This window comes from Fundulus heteroclitus, chromosome 2, assembly GCF_011125445.2.
Source record: "Fundulus heteroclitus isolate FHET01 chromosome 2, MU-UCD_Fhet_4.1, whole genome shotgun sequence".
Classification (NCBI taxonomy): domain Eukaryota; kingdom Metazoa; phylum Chordata; class Actinopteri; order Cyprinodontiformes; family Fundulidae; genus Fundulus; species Fundulus heteroclitus.
In genome coordinates this window covers 39,615,135-39,637,859 of record NC_046362.1, presented here as the reverse complement: position 1 = coordinate 39,637,859, position 22,725 = coordinate 39,615,135, and the positions used below count along the sequence as shown (strand labels likewise).

At 46.0% G+C, this 22,725-nt stretch overlaps 1 protein-coding gene across 2 annotated transcripts in view; it reads left to right on the top strand.

Annotated features, from left to right (window-relative positions):
- plcg2 (phospholipase C, gamma 2) overlaps positions 1-22,725 on the top strand; it is a 42,286-nt gene that overhangs the window by 3,251 nt on the left and 16,310 nt on the right. For both annotated transcript variants that reach the window (XM_036126942.1, XM_036126945.1), the window contains exons 2-18: positions 11,669-11,860; positions 13,209-13,358; positions 13,891-13,984; positions 14,067-14,114; positions 16,310-16,394; positions 16,506-16,586; positions 16,680-16,723; positions 16,796-16,868; positions 18,498-18,599; positions 18,694-18,812; positions 19,008-19,093; positions 19,174-19,291; positions 19,379-19,547; positions 19,622-19,717; positions 19,906-19,992; positions 21,038-21,207; positions 21,282-21,482. In XM_036126942.1, the coding sequence (XP_035982835.1) occupies positions 11,677-11,860; positions 13,209-13,358; positions 13,891-13,984; positions 14,067-14,114; positions 16,310-16,394; positions 16,506-16,586; positions 16,680-16,723; positions 16,796-16,868; positions 18,498-18,599; positions 18,694-18,812; positions 19,008-19,093; positions 19,174-19,291; positions 19,379-19,547; positions 19,622-19,717; positions 19,906-19,992; positions 21,038-21,207; positions 21,282-21,482 (1,907 nt within the window). In that variant the 5' untranslated portion in view covers positions 11,669-11,676. The remainder of the gene's footprint in view (positions 1-11,668; positions 11,861-13,208; positions 13,359-13,890; positions 13,985-14,066; positions 14,115-16,309; positions 16,395-16,505; positions 16,587-16,679; positions 16,724-16,795; positions 16,869-18,497; positions 18,600-18,693; positions 18,813-19,007; positions 19,094-19,173; positions 19,292-19,378; positions 19,548-19,621; positions 19,718-19,905; positions 19,993-21,037; positions 21,208-21,281; positions 21,483-22,725) is intronic.

The following is a 22,725-nucleotide window of genomic DNA, read 5'->3' as shown; positions in this document are numbered from 1 at the left end:
GAATCTGCTAAAAGCTTTAGCTGCTGGGATTGGTGACCATCGTCTCTGACTTCTACTAATCCACTAAGACTCCTGGACCGCTGTGGAAACGGTTCAGAAGAACCGAGCAAAGGTCCGGTTGCCTCTGATTCCAGCCTGGTTGATGTTGCCATGTCCAGCCTTTTCTTTCTCTCCTGAGTTCTGAGCAGAGGTTCCTAGAACCTTCTACTGAGCTCCTTCTGGGAACGTCAGCTCACGGAGACATGGTCCTTCCAGCGCTCTGACCCAGAACCTCCAGTCAGAACGTTTCACTTCAGACAATCCTGAGTCTGGACCGGTTCTGGTACATTTAGACCAAGATGTGACCGCCTGAGCCCAGCGTGTGTTGGAGGAACCTCCTGCTGGTGCTGGTTGGAGCGTTGGTCCAGCAGCAGCAGCAGCTTCATGACTGGGACTGCGTAATATTCTGAGAACATGCAGTTATTGTTGGATTTTGGGGCCACAGAGTCGTCTGCTGCTAACAAACATGTTCCTCTTCATTTCTACCATCACAGGACAGCAGCATCTGGGTCACCAAGGTCTGACTGCTGGGTTTAAATACCTCAGCCCAGCAGTCCTTATAGTCCTATTACACTTATTAATATTTGAATGATGAGCCGCTGCATTGAGCAGCTTCTAGCTGTCTGCAGGTGCTGCACTCATTTGCTTTTGATTTTCCGCTCTGTTAAGAGAGCAACGCAGACGGGTCCAAAGGCTGAGGAAGTCTGAAAATTCAAATATTCAACATTGATTTGGATGATTGTTCAACCAATAACTAAACAGACAGTTTTGGATATTTTCATTTGACCCATATTCACCCCGGTTTGTGACGTTTCCTGATTCCTGATCAATTATTCTAGTGGTGTTATGAGCCAGAACCTGAAACTGAGCCAGAATCAACTCGGATCACGGATCTGCTGCAACTTTGTGGAGGAATAAAGAGAGCCCATTCAGTGCTGGTTCTGCTTACTGCGTTCTAATTGGGTTAAGGTAGTACCGGAGCACGACCAAAAGCCTAAAGGACCAGCATGTAAACAACAGAACCGGGTCTTCTCCTGGTTCTAGCTCCAATAAAGCTTGTAGACGCGTGGCGTCGACTTTCCCTCCATCAGAGCTCTGCTACAGTCGCAGCAACGCTTAGAACCCGCCGGGTTCCTTTGGAACGGGCTTCAGTGACCCGTTTAGCTCTGGGCATCAGGTAACCAGGCGCCGGCCCAGAACCAGGTTCCTGTGTGGCTTTCAGCACGACTGATAGCAGCGATCGGTTGGATGTTTGATCCTCTTCCACAGAGAAATCTGAGATGATTTCATGTTCAGCAGCCTGAGAGCGAAGTGCTCTGTTAGGAACATACGGGGTAATCAGAGCTCTGATATATGATGGAGCTTGATTATTAAGGGCTTTATACGTTAGAAGGAGAATTTTAAATTCTATTCTTGATTTAACAGGAAGCCAATGAAGGGAAGCTAAAATTGGAGAAATATGATCCCTCTTGTTGATTTTCATTAGAACTCTTGCTGCAGCGTTAAACACGCCTGATGTTATACGTCTTAAAAGGTTTGTACTGACCCAACTAACTGACTAACTAGATTTTAGTTAGTCCTTGAGGCCAGACAACATCTGCCGAATATATCGTCCTCCCAGCATCAATGTGAGGAATATCACAACCGACTGGAGCACAATAAATACTGTCTGATATAGTCCAGGGGAAGTTTTCATGCTAATGTAATATTTAGCCGGATGGGCAGAGTCTCCGGGCAGCGGATGCTCCCAGTGGACCCTAATTAGACCCTAACGAGATCCTAACGAGACCCTAATTAAACCCTAAAGAGACCCTAATTAAACCCTAAAGAGACCCTAATGAGACCCTAAAGAGACTCTAATGAGACCCTAAAGAGACCCTAATTAAACCCTAATGAGACCCTAAAGAGACCCTAATTAAACCCTAATGAGACCCTAATTAAACCCTAACGAGACCCTAATGAGACCATAATTAAACCCTAATGAGACCCTAAAGAGACTCTAATGAGACGACCCAAATTAAACCCTAATGAGACCATAATTAAACTCTAACGAGACCCTAATGAGACCATAATTAAACCCTAATGAGACCCTAAAGAGACTCTAATGAGACCCTAAAGAGACCCTAAAGAGACCCTAATTAAACCCTAATGAGACCCTAAAGAGACCCTAAAGAGACCCTAATTAAACCCTAATGAGACCAATGCCAACCCTAACCCAAAGGTCCCAGAGAGATGGAGGAGCAGAGGAGGAGAAAATAAGACCATATGGTCATGGGTGTGTTTTCTAATGTCGTGCCGTCTTGAACTATTTCTGTGCTTGATACTTTAATTATGTGCTCTGTGCATGAAGACCTTCAAGTGAACTATGTTGACCCATAATGGTTTCTGGATGGGGCCCCTGATTTAGCCTCGGGGCCACGCCCTCATGAATCTGGCTGTGTCAGGTCTGGAGACTAAACAGCCGCTGCTCACACTTTCCTTCTGTGACGTACGGTGGTGGCAGCATCATGCTGAGGACTGGGGGACTAGTCTGCATGGAGGGTAAGATGGCAGCTGTAGACAGAGAGACGCGCCACCGAGCCAAGAAGGTTGCTCCTGGGTACAGCCCGGAAAGTTCCCTGCATGTCTTAAATCCAACTAAACTCTCTGACAGAACCTGACCGGGCCAGAGAGGTTCTGTTGAGAGAGGTTCTGTTGAGAGAGGTTCTGTTGAGAAAGGTTCTGTTGAGAGAGGTTCTGTTGAGAAAAACAGAGAAAATACCCAAACGGTGTGGAGACACCATGGCTGTGAATACTTTTTTCACACAGAACCAACTTTCAGTGCTTAAACTTAAATGCCTTGTGATTAGGTAGTCGTGTGTGGTGATCTGGAAGCTAACTAAAAACTATTCTGGAATAAAACCTTTACGCTACTCCAGGTGAGGGTGTGAACACTTTGTGGTGTCTGCTGTATTAGCCCCCCTGGTTCTGGACGGCCCGTCGCACACAGCCTGCATCGGTAGGAGGAAATCTGCAGGGACGGTCCCTCGCTAATGATTGAGCTGAAGACAGACGAGCTTTGTTTAGCAGGAACTCGTTAACGCTAGCATGAACAATTATTAATTACCAAAGAGATTCTCTCTCACTGTTTTAAATGAGATATAATCTGACTTTCTGTAGAAATCTGGCACAGGACTGCTTTATTCAGCATATTTTCAGTAGATTTTAGTCTGAAGGACCACTTGGCTGGAATTAAATGAGGTTTAAAATGTTTTTCTGTTTCCTGCCTCACAAGGCTTAGATTAATGGAAAAACCAGGAAATGAATTATTTACACGTTTCAAAACAATCATCTCTATAAAGTAGCAGGCTGTATAATCTTTTAATCAGAGTTAAGAATAAATGAAGCATTAGGTACTTAGAATGTCTAGTAAAGGATTTAGAAGGGAATAGTAAGAGCATGTTAAATATTAATATGGGTCTATATCTGGTTTGCATTTGGTATCTGGCTGTGGTTCTGTGTGAGGAAGTCTGGAGAAGTTTGTAGAGCGGAGAGGAGAGCTGCAGACGGCGGTGAGGTTTTTAACTGGCATCGTCTCTGGGCTGCAGCCTGAAGTGGTAAAGTGGAGATGTTTCACCTAAAGGTTTTACTCCGGCTTCTACTGCTGGAGCGTTTAATGCTCCGATGCTCAGCAGATCCCTGATTATAGAAGCACAATAAGAGACGATGACATCACGGCCCATCCTGACACAGCAGAACACATCCTTGATTCCAGGATGCACGGCCTCCAGAAGCACCACGGACACCTCATAGATGTTGTGCCTCCGTTTCCTCTTTAAACCCACCTAACAGACTTTCTTTGATAGCTGAGGTCCATTATTAATGCAGCAGCCCTCAGACAGCGGCTGAGCATCTGCTGAGGCCTGCAGGGCCACATGTTAGACACACTTCACTGCCTACATGTTTCTCTCTGGTTCTGGGCCCAGACGAGGCCAACCTGCAGCCTGCAGGAACCGGCTCCCAGCCTGCAGGATTAAAGCTGCAGCTCTCCAGGAGGGAACTCTGGCCGTGTTTCTGCAGAGCATCGTCTGCAACCAATGCAACACTCCCTGTTCTTTTCAGGCCTCGTTTTAAACCAGAACATTTCCTCTTTTAGCTGATCTTCTGCTTACAAAACAATCTGGATCTTTAAGCCAAAGAAGCCTGTTTACTGGACCAGCTGTTGTCACGTCCAAAGAACAAGTAGAAGAGTGTCGGTGCTGGGCTGTATCTAGAGATCAACTTCTGGAGTGTAACCACTTCCTCCATCAGTGAATATAACTCTAGTCAGCGCTGAGACCAGCAGCCCTCAGACACTCAAACTCGTTTTTTGTTTTGCTGTCATTATATTTCTAGATTTTTATCAATTTCAAATAAGTTTTAGGGCAGCACAGTGGCGCAGATGTTAGCACTGTAGTTTGAACCCTGAGCTTTTTCTGCATAGAGTCTGCAGGTTCTCCCTGTGCATGCGTGGGTTCTCTCTGGGTACTCCGGCTTCCTCTCAGTCCAGAAACATGACTGTAGGTTAATTGGTTTGGTTAATTTGCTTTAAACGGCCCTTAGGTGTGAGTGTGCCTGGTTGCTTGTCCTGCGTGTCTCTGTGTTGCCCTGTGAAGGACTGGCAACATGTCCAGGCTGGAGACAGGAACGGTGCTGATCTGCCTGGAAATTACCGCTGAGTTTAAGGAGGATTAATTTGGCCTTACCTCCAGCACCTGGGTGGGGAATTCAAATAAAGTCTTAGTGCTAATTGGCGCAGATCAACAGAAATAACATAAAGATAGGATTTTCTTCATTATAGTTTATAATAAATGAACCATTGTCCGTATTGGGATGTAAGCAGAAAATCCTGCTGTTTTCATTGCATTTCTTTTGAGCCGTTATTGCATGGCTAGAACCCTTTAAACAGAGATGGTTCTGGATTAAAGAGCTGGGCTTTGAGTGACTTCAGCTTCCTGCTGCAGTCTGACGGAGAGGCCGTTATGGGCTTGTCCTGAACATCTTTTTATTATTGCTTTTTACTATTTCCATCATTTAATCTGCTCCTTATCATTTTTTTGTGAAAGCTGCTTTATAAATGAGCCACATAATACTTGCATTCTTACTAGAGTTGAACATTGTTATAGTGATGAAGAATATCAACTAATTGTCTATTGTGATAAATCCCAACATTAAAGCCAGCCCAACTAAGTGGTGAAGGACTTCATGACCTAATTATTATTTTCATATGAATCTGAGCGATAAAGTTCCTGCTGGAGCTTTTAACTTCAGGAAATGGTGGTGAAGTCTGAACGTGAATGAACTGAACCTGGGAGAAGTGAACAGAAGTAGTTCCTGGATTTTAGCGTCTTTGTTCTGGGCAAAGTGGGAAAAGTCCAATTCTCAACGTAGAACTTCTGGTTAAATGAGACAAAAACGGGTTGACTCTAAATAACGGGGAGTTCAGCTAGCTGCTAGCTGCTAGTTCTACTAGCTGCTAGTTCTGCTAGCATGAGCGAGTCCAGCGCTAGCTGCTGTAAAGCAGCAAGATCCGACCTAAAATGTCAGCGTAGGTGAATGAAACTGTGCTGATTCTGATTCAGGTCTGTGTTTGGTGTCACTGAACATCGTTTTGACCCAAAAACCAAAATAAGCATTGTAATTATAGCCCATAGCTCTCAACTCTCACGCATTGACCGTGTGACACACGCATTTCACTAACTTCACACGCTCACACGCAACACAAGACATTTCACACGCAAACATGGAATTTCTCACGCATAAAAATCACAAAGCCCATCTGGGCTGCGGACGACAAAACTCCGCCTTCTGCTGAGCTGTTTCGGCTTCTTTCACAGCTTGTGGCCATCAGTAATTCCTGCTGCAGTTCGTGTTAACAGAGCAGCAGGAAGAGTGATCAGAGTTATGAATAATTTTAGTCTTAACAGTGGTGAAAGTGAGCCGGTAAGGTCCTGTACCGCGTACACAGGAGGGGAGGGGGGGGGGGGGGGGGAGCTGCTGCCAGATGACCGGTCCATTCAGAACCAGTCATGGCTCTCGTCAGTGCGCCCAGAGCGCACTGACGAGAGCACAAGAGATTTGTCTGGTCAGCGCGGCGACTGACTGAGAAACCTGTCGCTGTGAAAGGTGATGAGAATGTTATAAACTGTAACAGTCTAGAAGTGCATTGAGCTGAAAGGAGGGAGACATCAGCAGCAGGATCGTGCGTAAAGACGCAGCGGGAACCTCTGTGTGCTTCAGTGTTGCTGCTGAGGGGAAAATGTTGACCATAAAGGCTTGATGAAACTCAGCCTTATTCACCAATCAGGTTATAGATTTACAATGATAAACAACCCATAGATGAATGTGTAACAGTATAATAATTCGGTCAATAATTAAAATCTACTTAATTTTATTCAGTATTATTTGAACAATTGTGTATTATTTATGTTTTAATCCATTAACTGAACAATAAAGTATTAATATGTCTCTTTCTCTTTTTAACACAATACATGTCTACTTCATTGTCTGGTGGGATAAAAATGAGATGGAGTTGACTCCACCGGCTCTTCCAGGGTCCGGTTAGCCCCGCCCCCAAATTAGCATAATCTCACTCCTAACTTTTGATAAAAGTTTAGAGGTCTGTATAGCCACTAGAGAAAAGTATGCAAAAAATGTTAATTTGCCACTTAGAGTTTCCTAAAATGTCCTCAACACTTTCTGTGAAACATGTTGCAGAACAAACCCTGAACCAAGCGGCTTTTTCCTGTAAATTAGCGTAAATGTGTCAGTAAATAACTGCCTAAAGCCGCTGTTTGTGGCGCATGGAGCTGCTGCTATTTAAGAAGTATTCGGGTTAACTGGCAGCTGGGGGGGCTGCTGGTTTCCCGGTCCTGGGGTCCTCTGGTGTCTGATGTCTGAGGGGGGGTGGCCTTTGCACCCATCACTGAGCACATTTCATGTAAGAGCTGAACCACATGTTTTGCATCTGCACACACATTTATGTCCTCATGCAGTCGCATGAGGACATAAATGTCCCTGCAGTTCTCTCCATCAGACCACCTGCTGTGGTCCGGATCCTTGCTGCTGCTGTTCCTGCTGTCTCTGAGTTTTTCCTGCTGTCTCTGGGTTTTTCTGGTTTTTGTTCTTGTCAGTTTTGTCCCTTTTCAAGCGTGAGTGGTCATCGTTCCCCAGGTTCCCCATGGTGGCAGTTATTTGCAGCACCTGGTTGTTGGGTAGTAATTTCGTCTAAATGTTTTCCTTGTCTCTCTGTCCTTCCTCTCTCCCTCTGTCATGTTCTTCATCAGTTTGCACCTAATACCCTCACAGCAATGACGTTGGTACAGCAGAAGGTAAACATTTGAGACTAGTCGCGTGTAAGTTCATCAGTTTATATGAGCATCAGTTATGTGTGTCTGTTTGGGTTAAAGTGTTTATATTTCCGTGAACGCTCTCCAGAGGCCATTGTCCTTGATGTTATCAGCCGGCCCACAGTTCAGGAAGCATCCACAGGTGTCCGCGGGGGAGGAGGGAGCGGGGGGGGGGGGAGTTCTGAGCTCTACACCATAACAATCCAGGAGTGACTAGATAGGGAAGGCATAGTCCAAATACTTTGTTGTACTTTGTACTTGTTATGAACAAGCTGCTCTGACTTTCCTGTCAGCTTTAAGTGTTTTGCTGGCTCCAAATGGTAAAATCCAATTTTCCAAATTGTTGGGCTTTTCCACGTTTAACTTCCAGATTTTATCCCATCTCCCCTTGAGTTCAACCATAGAAGCCAGTCTGCATTCCAGCACATCCAGCTTTTCAGCTCTGCTCCTCCACCTTCCAGGTCTGTCCGTTCACCGCCATAGTGAGCGCATCATGCAGCCGGCAGACTGATCAAGGCCAAATGGCTACCGACATCCGCTGTATTTGCTGATACATCAAAAATCCACAAAAACCAATAAGTATCCTGAATCCAAACATGCAAACGTTTCAAACGTCCAGGAATGACAAAGTGGAAAGACACACCGTTTTCCATCCAAGAATTTAGGGTGTATCCCACAAAATGAGTCAATCAGGACCGGACGGGTCCCCCTTTGTTGCCTACCCATCTAAAAAAATGTATCAATAGCATTAAGAGAGCAGCTTACCAGATCCATGTTTTTCAGAGTTTGGTTGATATGAAGAAAGTGCTCAGAAAGACAGGACAGCAGCAGGAGAGGGTGGGGGGGTGAAAGCTGGAGAGGAGAGAAACACACGACCGACCTCGAAGAGAGACAGAGACAGATATTAAGATTTAGTTTTCTTCATTTTGATGGTGCAAAAGGTGAGCAGAGACAGCAGTGTTTGGTTTATGCTCATGTTCTCAGCAAGCAAACAAAACTCTTCACATCTCTCAAAAAGCACAAACAGGCAGCGCTGCTGAACCTTTTTTACTTTGTTTTAACGAAGAAAGCTCTTGTTGTCCATCATGACGGTGGTGACTGGAGAACATGGCTGATCCTGTGGTGGTTCTTAGTGGAAACGTTTCACAAGCAGAAGCTCAGTGCAAAGTGAGAGCAGTGAAATTGTTTCTAAAATATCTTTTTGCAGGAACCGGTCCTCAAAAACTGAAGTAGTAATAGCATATTTCAGAAATGTGCTTTGGAACTGACCGGACTCTGACTAGCTGCTAGCACGACTCTCTGGTCAGAACCTGGTTCTGTTTCTCCAAACAGAGACCACTCCTAGTGGTTCTGCAGGGTAGGTTACTGACTGCTGGCAGAGACTCCACAGGACCGCATCAGAAACTTATTAACTGTTGTTTATTAGAGTCTCAGCCTTCCCGGTCTTCTCATTTTACTCCTTTTTTCATTGAATTTGCCGATTTTGTTCTGTTTTAAAATAACTAATGATTCACATAGAGCAGAGCAGCATATCGGACATAAGGCCAGTAAACTGGAAGGTTTGCTTTAGTCTGGTTTTTGGCCAAATGGGTTAGGGTGAGACACGATGATGATCAGTTTGACGGCGGCTCGTTGGGAGGAAGTTGCTGAATGGCTCGTTACGCTACATAAAGGCCTTATTTCTGACGCTGTGGCTCCGTGTTAAAGTTCAGCAGGGAGAGTTAGCAGAGCAGCGCGCTGCAGCCCAGACACAAACTCTTCTGTTGTGCATTAATGATCTCTGTGGGTTCAGCTCACGTCCTGAAATTCTGCCAAAGCTTCATACGGTTCTGATGTGTTTAAAGGGGAAGTAGGCGTCTGAAGCCGGCCTTTATTTCTGCAGACCCGTCTGAAAGCAACTGGACTGTAACGCTATTTCTGTCTGCTCCATGTTCTCAGGAAACAGGAAGTTTAAATATACCGAGTGATAAATAAAAATCTTTTGGTTTTAGAGTCTTTCTCTACAGTAAAAGGTGGGAAACCAATGTTTAATAAGAAGTTACCATCGTTTGTTTCCTAGCTCAGATCAGCTCAGACTCAAAGAAAGGTCTGAAGTTCTGCCTGATTTCTGAAGCCAGAGGTGGAGAACAGCCTAAGAACGGTTCCCTGTCTGGTTGGAGCGATGCTGCTTTAAACCAGTTCCTCTGGGCTAACAACTCCAGCAGATCCATTCCCCACAGTTTTATAAAGTAGTTTGAATATTTTCACTGTCTTCCTGCATAAACGGCTCTATGTTGGGACACAAAAGAGGAAGAAAAGTGGAAAGATGCTTTAAAATGTAAAACTAGACGGTGTAATGGAAACTGGCTGAAGGCATGAATGACGCGCATGAATTAAAGGACTTCCAGTGAATGTTTCCATCCTGTTTTCTCTCACCGGCAGATTCTCTTTCAGGTTATTCACCAACTGAACGGCTCTTTGAAGCCAGCTTCTCACGTCACTGATTGGTTTAGAAGACTCTGGTTATGCAAGAGTTTCTAAAGCGTTTATAAATCTGCTGTTTTTATCAGTCGCCTCCCATTTGGTTCCCTTTTTAGCTGAGAAGTTTCACTGTGGGAACAAACCTTTGGACATAAACCTGTAGTTATAAAGCTAAAGATAAAGATTCATTTATGACAGTAAAAATGTTGAGTACAGCAAGCTGTGGATGGAAAAGAACGTAGAGAACATGGACCCGGTTCTGAAGTCCTCACTAAGACTAAGAACGTAGAGAACATGGACCCGGTTCTGAAGTCCTCACTAACACTAAGAACGTAGAGAACATGGACCCGGTTCTGAAGTCCTCACTAAGACTAAGAACGTAGAGAACATGGACCCGGTTCTGAAGTCCTCACTAAGACTAAGAACGTAGAGAACATGGACCCGGTTCTGAAGTCCTTCCACTAAGACTAAGAACGTAGAGAACATGGACCCGGTTCTGAAGTCCTTCCACTAAGACTAAGAACGTAGAGAACATAGACCCGGTTCTGAAGTCCTTTCACTAAGACTAAGAACGTAGAGAACATGGACCCGGTTCTGAAGTCCTCACTGAGACTAAGAACGTAGAGAACATGGACCCGGTTCTGAAGTCCTCACTAAGACTAAGAACGTAGAGAACATGGACCCGGTTCTGAAGTCCTCACTAAGACTAAGAACGTAGAGAACATGGACCCGGTTCTGAAGTCCTCCACTAAGACTAAGAACGTAGAGAACATGGACCCGGTTCTGAAGTCCTCACTAAGACTAAGAACGTAGAGAACATAGACCCGGTTCTGAAGTCCTTCACTAAGACTAAGAACGTAGAGAACATGGACCCGGTTCTGAAGTTCCTCACTAAGACTAAGAACTAGAGAACATGGACCCGGTTCTGAAGTCCTCACTAAGACTAAGACGTAGAGAACATGGACCGGTTCTGAAGTCCTCACTAAGACTAAGAACGTAGAGAACATGGACCCGGTTCTGAAGTCCTTCCACTAAGACTAAGAACGTAGAGAACATGGACCCGGTTCTGAAGTCCTCACTAAGACTAAGAACGTAGAGAACATGGACCCGGTTCTGAAGTCCTCACTAAGACTAAGAACGTAGAGAACATGGACCCGGTTCTGAAGTCCTCACTAAGACTAAGAACGTAGAGAACATGGACCCGGTTCTGAAGTCCTCACTAAGACTAAGAACGTAGAGAACATAGACCCGGTTCTGAAGTCCTTCCACTAAGACTAAGAACGTAGAGAACATAGACCCCGTTCTGAAGTCCTTCCACTAAGACTAAGAACGTAGAGAACATGGACCCGGTTCTGAAGTCCTTCCACTAAGACTAAGAACGTAGAGAACATGGACCCGACTAAGCACATAGACTGCGTTCCTCACCTCGGTTGCAGTGACACATATAATTCAATGAAACGTTATTTTATCTGTGATTTGTTTAGGAGGACTGGATGAAAAGGAAACATCCGTTGAGCTGGAGCGCTACATGAGCTGACCGTCTGGAGACAATAATCTGTCTCTGTCTCAACCAAACTTTAAATCTGACTGTGCATCATAATATCAGTCTGAAATATTACAGAGAAATGCTCGGTGGCAATATTTGGTTTCTTTACGTGTTTGAGCTGCTCAGTGTTCACTGTCTGCAGAGCAGAAATATAAGTAGATGGACTCTGAGTTCTCCTGATGCTAAAGCGTCCCCTGCTGTGGGAACATCATGGCGGTGACATTAAAGCTGAGCAGCTTTCTTTTGCCTGTCTCAGCTGCAGAAATGGCTCGCTCAGGGTCGCAGGGCGAGATGACCGAGTACAAGAAGATCCTGATCAAACGGGACCTGGAGATGGGGGTGGTCATGACGGTGTTTCGGCAGAAGGCGGAGCGGCTCACGGTGCAGGTCATCATGGAGACCCAGCAGGTGGCCTGGACTCGCACTGCAGATAAAACTGATGGTGTCTGTGAGTATATACTCTATTTAATCATGGATTTTCCTAAATGAATTATTCTTTACTTCAGAATAATTCATATAGGAAGAATGTTTCTCCCTGCTGAAAAGCCTTATAATGAATAAAAGATAAAAAAAAAATCAGAATTAAAGTCTCACACAGGTGAAAACATCTTTTTTAACTCTTTTTTTAACTCTTGCCTGTGAGATTCAGCACCAAGCTGGGTTGTGGTTCTGCTAACTTACGGATAAATTAATCTGTAATGACAGCATTAACATAGAGTATGGGGTTTTTCTGGAAATGCAAGTAAGGGTTAGCCATCTGATTGGCTCTTTGCATTCAGATTGAATGACAGAATTATGTTTACAGGCCTTGTTTAACCTCCTTTTTCTGAATGCATAATGTATTAACTCCTTTCAGGATGGAAGATGTCTATTATTATTACCAGAAATGGTTTCCATATTCAGGGTTAGGGGTTCCATATTCAGGGTTAGGGGTTCCATATTCAGCAGAGACATCTTTAATGTCACCACAGCGATCGGACCTTCTCCTAACACTTGAGCCGCTTCTCCACGGTTCCTCTGATGTTCCGAGGTCTCCTGACCATCAGCTGATCTTTAGCTCCATCCACTGAATCTCCATCAGGTTCAGGTCAGAACTCTGACTGGGCCGCTCCAGAACCTTAATAGTACTTCCCGTCTGAAGAGAGACCCTGGATGATCTGCCAGAGTCTCACCTCAGCGTCCCGGCCCTAAACCGGGCCTGACTTCAGATCCAACCATGAACCGGACCTGAACTCTGCATTTGATCATGAACTGGACCTCAGCACTCCAGTGTCCCACTGCAGGACCGGTCCCGGGCTGCGAGGATCCCTTTGCCAGGGTTGGTGGGCGCTCTGGGTCACCACTGGTTCTGTTTGTTCTTCTCACTAAATCCTGTAAACACACGAGCAGCACTCTGCTGCAGGTCCGGTTCCAGCATTTAGTGGACCAGCACCGGCTGGCTTCTCGTGGTCCCAGCAGGACCTGCTGGCTGAACATGAAACTCTGAGACTGAGAAAACCTTTGGACTGGAAGGTTTTTCTAAAAAGAACCTCAGAACTCATCTTTTCAGCTTGTTTTTCAGCCATTCCTTGTTTCATTTTTCTTTTATTCTGAAGTGTTTTGGGATTTTATTGGGAATAAATCTCCAGTAAAAATAAATTGAAATGAATCAGAAATCTGGAGACGTCGTTAAAACCATAAAAACGAGACGCTATGGACAGCAGGAGCTCAACGGGACGGTTCGTCAGATAAAGGAACACGTTGTGGGGAAAGAAAGGACAGTTCTGTTCTCCGCTGACCCGTTTGTTCTGTTTCAGTGGACCTGTTTGAGATCAGAGAAGTCCGTCCAGGAAGAAACTCCAAAGACTTTGAGCGCTTCAAAGACGGGAAGGACAAGCACAGCGAGAACACCTGCTTCACCATCTTCTACGGCTCCCAGTTTGTCCTCAGCACCCTCAGCCTGGGAGGTGAGGCCTTCTCCATTTGCTCTTGTTTAGGTCCAGATTCTGCTCCACCGGGCCGGTACCGACAGCTGCTCCACCGGGCCGGTACCGACAGCTGCTCCGTGGATCTGGCTGCAGAAACTGGAACTAGGTGACCTTATGAAGAGCAAATGATCTTTGTTACATCTTTGTACCATGGTCCCTGCTTCTGATGCATATTAATCAATTACATTCATAACAGTTGATAGAATAATTCATATTTTTTAATAAAAAGCTGGTTTTGACTCTGAGGCAGGCAGACGTTGGGAATTTACCCGCTGAGCAGGATGCGACGCGCTGCTCTGAGAGGCTATTTGAGTATATTTACCTAAATTATTTGCATATTTGTTTTAAGTTTTGATCAGCTGTTCTGATACAGTATACATTTTGGGACAAATGATGTGCTGTTTTCCTCCAGGAAGTCAGCAGATGATTATCGCTGTAGATTCCCTCATTTCTTGTGCTAATAAAGCCGTTATTCATGTCAATAACTCAATAACTTCTACCATCTTTCCAGCGGATTCTGTGGAGGAGGCTCAGAAATGGCTGATAGGCCTGGAGCTGCTGAGAGAGGAGACTCTGGCCGCTCCGACTCCGGTTCTGATAGAGAGGTAGGCCGGCGTTCTGGTTCTGGTTCCATCTGGACTTGTGCTGCAGCTGCTTGATGCCGTCTCTCTGCCTGTCGCCCTGCAGCTGGCTCAGGAAGCAGATGTACTCCGTCAGCCAGACCAAGAAGAACAGGTACGGCCCGCTGCAGCCCTCACACTGACCCATACGGTACCGCCAGGTTGAACCGGGCCAGAACCATACGGTACCGCCCGCTGCAGCCCTCACACTGACCCATACGGTACCGCCAGGTTGAACCGGGCCAGAACCATAAGGTACCGCCTTGTTTAACTGGGCCAGAACCATAAGGTACCGCCCCGTTTAACCGGCACAGAACCATAAGGTACCGCCCCGTTAAACTGGGCCAGAACCATAAGGTACCGCCCCGTTTAACTAGGCCAGAACCATAAGGTACCGCCCTGTTAAACTGGGACAGAACCATGAGGTACCGCCCTGTTAAACTGGGACAGAACCATAAGGTACCGCCTTGTTGAACTGGGACAGAACCATACGGTACCGCCCCGTTTCACTGGGTCAGAACCATAAGGTACCGCCCGCTCCGTTTAACTGGGACAGAACCATAAGGTACCGCCCCGTTTAACTAGGCCAGAAACATAAGGTACCGCCCCCTTAAACTGGGCCAGAACCGTAAGGTACCGCCCCCTTAAACTGGGACAGAACCATAAGGTACCGCCCCGTTTAACTGGGCCAGAACCATAAGGTACCGCCCCCTTAAACTGGGACAGAACCATAAGGTACCGCCCCGTTTAACTGGGACAGAACCATAAGGTACCGCCTTGTTGAACCGGGCCAGAACCATAAGGTACCGCCCCGTTAAACTGGGACAGAACCATAAGGTACCGCCCGGTTTAACTGGGCCAGAACCATAAGGTACCGCCCGCTCCGTTTAACTGGGACAGAACCATAAGGTACCGCCTTGTTGAACCGGGCCAGAACCATAAGGTACCGCCCCGTTAAACTGGGACAGAACCATAAGGTACCGCCCCGTTGAACTGGGCCAGAACCATAAGGTACCGCCCCGTTTAACTGGGCCAGAACCATAAGGTACCGCCCCGTTTAACTGGGCCAGAACCATAAGGTACCGCCTTGTTGAACCGGGCCAGAACCATAAGGTACCGCCCCGTTAAACTGGGCCAGAACCATAAGGTACCGCCTTGTTGAACTGGGCCAGAACCATAAGGTACCGCCCCGTTAAACTGGGCCAGAACCATAAGGTACGGCCCGCTGCAGCCCTCACACTGACCCATACGGTACCGCCTTGTTGAACCGGGCCAGAACCATAAGGTACCGCCTTGTTGAACTGGGCCAGAACCATAAGGTACCGCCTTGTTTCACTGGGACAGAACCATAAGGTACCGCCCCGTTAAACCGGGCCAGAACCATAAGGTACCGCCTTGTTGAACTGGGCCAGAACCATAAGGTACCGCCCCGTTTAACTGGGACAGACCCATAAGGTACCGCCCCGTTAAACTGGGCCAGAACCATAAGGTACCGCCCCGTTTAACTGGGCCAGAACCATAAGGTACCGCCCCGTTTAGCTGGGACAGAACCATAAGGTACCACCCCGTTTCACTGGGTCAGAACCATAAGGTACCGCCCCGTTTAGCTGGGCCAGAACCATAAGGTACCGCCCCGTTTAGCTGGGACAGAACCATAAGGTACCACCCCGTTTCACTGGGTCAGAACCATAAGGTACCGCCCCGTTGAACTGGGCTGGAACCATAAGGTACCGCCCAGTTTAGCTGGGCCAGAACCATAAGGTACCGCCCCGTTTAACTGGGCCAGAACCATAAGGTACCGCCTTGTTGAACCGGGCCAGAACCATAAGGTACCGCCTTGTTGAACCGGGCCAGAACCATACAGTACCGCCCCGTTAAACTGGGCCAGACCCATAAGGTACCGCCCGGTTAAACTGGGCCAGAACCAGAGCAGATCGCAGCAGAACTGAGAAGGAAAATCATTCATGATTCATATTTTTACAAATCCAAATCTGAAGGTGTTGCATGTGTTTGTTTTCATGTTTTTATGAAGCTGTAATATTTTATCTATATTTGATTAGAAGCACTTGTTCAGTTTCATATTCTATATTATTTATGATCTGCTGAACTCCATTTATTCACGGAATCATCACGTCCCATCATGTCTGCAGACATTTCTCTCTAAGGCTTGTTGCAGCTTATTTAAATCATTTTTCCATCAACCCTCCATAACTCAGAATGTCCTGCTAGACGCTGTTAGGTCCATCTGTGTGGTTCTGCATGGTTCTGCTAACGGTTCCTGCAGGTGATGCATGTTCTTCTGTCTTGCAGCCTCTCTGTGAAGGAGCTGAAGTCTCTTCTGCCCATGATGAACTACAAGGCCCCCAGCTCTCGCACCCTCAAAGACAAATTACAGGTTGACTTCTTCTCTGCTTTGGTTTTCATGTCTGAGAACCTTCATGGTTCTCTGGTCAAAGCTGCTGAGTTTGTCTGAGCCGTTCTCAGCGTTTCTGATCTGTCGTCACAGGAAGTGGGAATAAAGAAAGACCGTCTGGACTTTGAGCAGTTCCATAAGTTTTATAACCTGATGATGTTTGAGCAGAATGAGGTCAGCCTGAATGACTCCTTCCTGGTCTCGTAAATATTTTCTTATCATGCCAGTGCTGCGTTTTAATTATTGCTGTAAATTCTTTGCATTCAGATCCTGGATGAGTTTAAAAAGGAAGCTTGTTCCTTTATTCTGGGGTGAGGTCCAGCTTTGATCCTAGTAAAGCTTTCTGGAGCAGGTCCGTGTTCTGACTGTGTTTGTCTCTGCAGAAACACGGATAAACTGGACGCTTCAGCGGTTCTGCTGCACGATTTCCAACGATTTCTCCTTTATGACCAGCAGGTGAGTCCCGGGGTTCACCTGTTGCGCAACACTTTGGTCGGCCAGGTGTAGAAATAAGCACAGACGCTGATGAAAGCGTTAAAAATACGGGCTGGAGGAGAGGTACATGCAGCAGGAATATTAAAGAAATAATAATTATTCTCTTGACATGAAATAAAAACTTAATCAATCAGAATAAATCAGGCTGAGCGTCCCTCCATCAGAACCAGAACAGGTCCAGGACCAGGAGAAGCTAACATCTCTGCAGAGCCACATCCTGGTTAGACTTTCACCTCCAGGTGGCGCTGCAGAGCGCTGCTTGCTGAGACCAGCCTCCATGGAGACAGGTTCTGCCCCCAGCCTGGTTCTGATGGACCCTGAACAATAAGAACCAGGTCCAGACCAGGCTGAGCGGTACCGATCCAACCAGAACCTCCTCTTTTGAAGAAACATGTATTTATTCATATTTACAAAAAAATTTTCCCCTTTTTTATAGATTTACAGTCAAAAGATCTTCATTGAGAGCAAAGTGGAGCTGAAATCAGATTATTTTCTGTCACAAAGCTGACGATTAAAGCTGCTTCTCATTCTAAATGGGTCAAATTAATTAAAATAAATCATTAGTTGTGTGGGGCGTAGCTGCCTCTACTTTCATTTATTAAATGTCCTAAAATAAATCAGTCTGTTCTTCATGTTGGGTTAAACTTTTAGAAAAATGTTGATTTACTGAGTTGGTAAAAACATCTCATGGTCTTTAGTTTCTAAAGTTCAGTGAGAGTAAAGCTGAGGTGACGCTTTGCAGCGGCTGCCCTCATTGATCCAGCTTACCTGAGCCATCACACACCTGCGTGTTAAAGTGGATGACAGCCAGATTAGTGAAGACGAGCTTTTTCGTTTCCAGCAGCCAAAATAAAGCAGCTTCTTTCCAGAGAACATCTAGAAACAGATCCATGCGTCATCACTGCTCGGCTGGATTACTGTAATGAACTTTATGTGAGCGCCCGGCTCCAGGGAGACCAAAATGCTGCTTCTGTGTCACCATGTTAGCGTTCATTCTAAAGTTCTTTATGTGTTTTAAGTCTCTTCATGCTCCTTCTTGTCTTTCTGAGCTGCTGCAGCTTCATGCGCCTCCCGTTCCCTCAGGTCAGCTGAGCCAAACTAATCGTGACCTTAGAGGAGTCGAGCTTTTTCTGACACAGAAACGTGGAAAAACACAGAAAAAACACCTTCCTCTGTGCTTCTCTCTGGTTTTAATCACTTCTTAAAGCTTTGCTTTGACACTATGTCAGATGTGATTATATGTTTTGCTTTTATTGTCATTTTTATTTTGTCTGTGAGTCTATGTGGTTGTTTTTAGTATTTTTACCCTTTTATTTACTGTACAGCACGTTGGACCTTGGGACATTTTAAAGTGCTTTACAAATAAAGTTGGAGTGGATTGAAAAAAATAATAATTATAATTTATATTCAACCCTACCATAGATGAAACGGAGGAACATTGTTCTGTAATTTATACTTTTATCTAGTAATCCTGACCTCCTATTTACTGGGATGAAAGCATAACATTATGCATTTTTCAAAATGGGAAAAACAAGAGAACATGTTTAAAGCCAGATGTTTAGATGTTTCTGTGGGTTTGTTTGTGGGCAGGAACCCTGGGCCAGTGATCTGAACCAGGTCAGAGAGCTGATGACCATCTTCATCGATGACACCATGAGAAAAACTAACGACCCTGAGTTCACCGTCAGCGAGGTGTTTGTTTAGAGATTGCTGCAGAACATTGAGCCCCTCACGGGGGGGGGGGGGGGGGGTACTACATGCTTCATCTGCCGTTCTCCTCTTTCAGTTCCTCAGCTTTCTGTTCTCCAAAGAGAACTCAGTTTGGGATGAGAAGTTCTCCAAGATCAACAACCTGGACATGAACAACCCGTTGTCCCATTACTGGATCAGCTCCTCTCACAACACGTGAGTTTACTGGAACGCTGCGTAGAAGTAATGCAGCTGCATCACTGCACCTTTTAACCTGATTTATTTCTGTTCAGATGATGTTTCTCAGACTAAATGTCACACTAAAGGTGGAAATGTAACATCTGTTCTAAAGATGTGTGGCTTTAAGGCAGGTGTGTGCAGGTAGTAACTGTCTAATCGTCCCGTTCTCAGCTACCTGACAGGAGATCAGCTTCGCAGCGAGTCGTCCACAGAGGCCTACGTTCGCTGTCTGCGTCTGGGATGCCGCTGCGTTGAATGTGAGTTTAACCTGAGGGCAGTTTGCGCTGTGCTCTGGCCGCGGCTAACAGCGCTGCGTCTCTGCTCTGGGTGCTTGCAGTGGACTGCTGGGAAGGCCCCGGGGAGCCCATCATCTACCACGGCTGGACCAGGACCACCAAGATCAAGTTTGAGGATGTGGTCAAGGCCATAAACGAGCACGCCTTCGTCACGTCAGAGTGAGAATCCTCCCACTGTCAGGACTCAGGAAGCGTAGAGTGGTTCCTTACCTCCGTCTCATGAGCATGTCGGCTTCTCCTCCTCAGCTTCCCGGTCATCCTGTCCATAGAGGAGCACTGCCCCATAGACCAGCAGCGTCAGATGGCTCGCATCTTCAAGGAAGTGCTGGGAGACAAACTTCTGACTGAACCTGTGGAGCAGATGGCCGAGCAGCTGCCCTCGCCCACCCAGCTGAAGGGGAAGATCATCCTGAAGGTGGCTGGATCTGGAGCAGAGGAGGTGTTGGGGGAAGCTCTCCATCAGTGACCGTCTGTCTGTTGTCCTCACAGCACAAAAAGCTCAACGTGGAGGGAGGAGCAACAACCAAAGACTTCAAGAAGGGCCAGAAGCAGGGAGACTTGGAGATCTGGGACCCAGTGGATCAGGTACTGTAGGACATGAAGGCGGGGGGGCTCTGAAGCTCCCATTCCTCCTGCTGGCTGCAGAGCAGGAGACAGATCTCCTCTCTGGAAGCCTCAGCCTCCAGATACGCGTTGCTGCAGAAAGCAGGAATACCGAGGATAACACCTTTAATAGAAAATGAAAAGACTCTTTGTGTTCTTCTGTTTGTCAGCGCTGGAACCGGCACTACTGCGTGATCTCCGATGACAAGCTGTACTACGCTGAGGAGTACGAGGAGGAAGAGGAAGATCCCCAGAAGGTAAACAGCCAGAAATGAACTGAGGAAGACTTTGTGGACCAGGTGAAGATGAAGGTTTGTGTCAGTGAAACCTGAGAGGTTCCTGCTGTTAGGAGCAGGTTTTACAGGTTTTACTGCTTTTTACAGTTTTTTACTGTTTTTACAGTTTTTTACAGGTTTTACTGTTTTTACAGTTTTTACAGTTTTTACAGGTTTTACAGTTTTTACAGTTTTTTACAGTTTCTACAGGTTTTACAGGTGTTACTGCTTATACCGTTTTTTTACTGTTTTTACAGTTTTTTACAGGTTTTACAGTTTTTACAGCTTTTACAGTTTTTACAGTTTTTTTTACAGTTTTTACTGCTTTTACAGTTTTTACATGTTTTACAGTTTTGACAGTGTTTACAGTTTTTACAGTTATTACAGGTTTTACCATTTTTACAGGTTTTTTAACAGGTTTTACAGTTTTTACATTTTTTACAGGTTTTACCGTTTTTAGTTTTTTTTACAGTTTTTACAGGTTTTACCGTTTTTACAGTTTTTTGTACAGCTTTTACAGTTTTTACTGCTTTTTACAGGTTTTACAGTTTTTACAGTTTTTACTGCTTATACAGTTTTTACATATTTTTTTTTTACAGTTTTTACAGCTTTTACTGCTTATACAGTTTTTACTGCTTATACAGTTTTTTTACAGTTTTTACAGTTTTTACAGTTTTTTACAGGTTTTACAGTTCTTACAGTTTTTACAGTTTTTACAGGTTTTACAGTTTTTACAGTTTTTTTCACAGGTTTTACAGTTTTTACAGGTTTTTTTTACAGGTTTTACAGTTCTTACAGTTTTTACAGGTTTTTACAGTTTTTACTGCTTTTACTGCTTCCTGACCCGTCGGTCTCAGCAGCTCCACACGTCTCTGCCTGTTTGTAGCCAAAAGGCTTTTAGTTCTGCTCAGCCAAACACAACTTCTAGTCGGCTTTTTCTGCTACTACAAATATATATTTTTTTACCTTTTGAGATTTTGGCGTACATGTTTTCCTAACGTGAACATAAATGGGCCGGGTCTCTCAGTACCAGGACCTGCACTTAGCAGAACCATGGTTCCACGGTCGCATGAAGGAGGGCAGGCAGATGGCTGAGCGACTGATCCATGACTACTGTGCAGAAACCGGAGGACAGGACGGCACCTTCCTGTTCCGACAGAGTGACACCTACACCAGCGACTTCACCCTCTCCTTCTGGTACCGCCTGCAGCATTAAGGTCCACTTCACGGCCCGCTTTAGATGTGCGTGCTAACGTCCAGCTGCTCTGCAGGCGCAGCGGGAGAGTCCAGCACTGCCGCATCCGCTCCGGCTCAGAGGGAGGCCACACCTACTTCTACCTGACCCCTAACCTGCACTTCCCCAGCATCTTCTCTCTGATCCAGCACTACAGGGAAAACCCGCTGCGCTGCCAGGACTTTGAGCTGCGCCTCACTGAAGCCGTGCCCAAACGTGACCCTCATCTGCAGGAGCGGTTGGTCAAGCAGCACCACAACACGCCGTCAAATCATTCAGACTTTAACACTCACACTGAGCGTCTACAGGTCAGACCGGCCCCACTTCCTGTCCCACTTCCTGTCCCACTGTCCTACTGAGCATGCTCAGAGCAGCTGTGGGCTGACGGGGAGAGAAACAGAAACAACCTTTGGAGCTTTTACTCTCGTAGTCAAAAGACGTCGTTCCACAGGCGGCCGTTCATTATTGAAGCTGCATAAACGTCTTTGAACAAAAAGCTCAACACCTGCATGTTGTTGAGCTTTAAAGAACAGCGCCTACCGCTGGTGTGGCAGGGGAACTGCACCGTTCCTGCCAGTGATTTGAAACGCTGTCATGTTACCAGAAAGGGAAAAGCAATCCCACTTTAATGGCGGCTGTCCTTTACACAGGGTTCCTTAAAGGAACCCTGGTAACACCGGTGAACAGGGAGGCTCAGCGATGTTTTATTTTTCTAACTGATTGTGTGTAGAGATGGCCCAAAGTCTTAACACGCTGGAATCAGAAGTCACCTTAACTCAGTGCTTCTCAAATAGTGGGGCGCGCCCCCTAGGGGGGGCGCGGTGCAATACCTGGGGGGGCGCGTGTGACCCTGGGGAACAGGCTTTTTTTTTTTGGCCGTACTAGTATAAAGTGTAATTGCGCATCCACTACAGTAGGGGCAGTGGCGCTCTCATTGTTACTTTTGTCACGTTTGCGACAGTGCAACATTTTACAACTTGCAGGTTTGCCTTGGTTACCAGTGTTGAGTCAACAGAAAGCTCCGTCTGCGTTCTGTCTACAGCCTCCGTTATTCAACATAACAACCCCCAACATGAAAAAGTTTTTAACAGGGATGAAAAGGAAAGCGGAGATATACAAAGATAATGAGACAAAAGAAAGTCACCCGAAAGCTATGACGAGGAAATACGACGAAGCGTATTTAGCGCTTGGCTTCACGGTGACTACGGTTGGAGAAGAGGAAAGACCGCTGTGTTTGGTGTGTCTAAAAATGCTCGCAGCGGACAGCATGAAGCCAATAAATTAGCGCGTCACCTAAATACGTTACACCCCAATCACGGCGATAAGCCGCTAGAGTTTTTTTAGCAAAAACGTGCTGAATATTGCCAACAGTCATCCCGCGTTGTGAAGGCTACTTCAGTAAACCACCGAGCGCTGTTAGCATCATATAAGGTGGCGTACCAAATTGCGCAGTGCAAAAAGCCCCACACCATAGCAGAGGA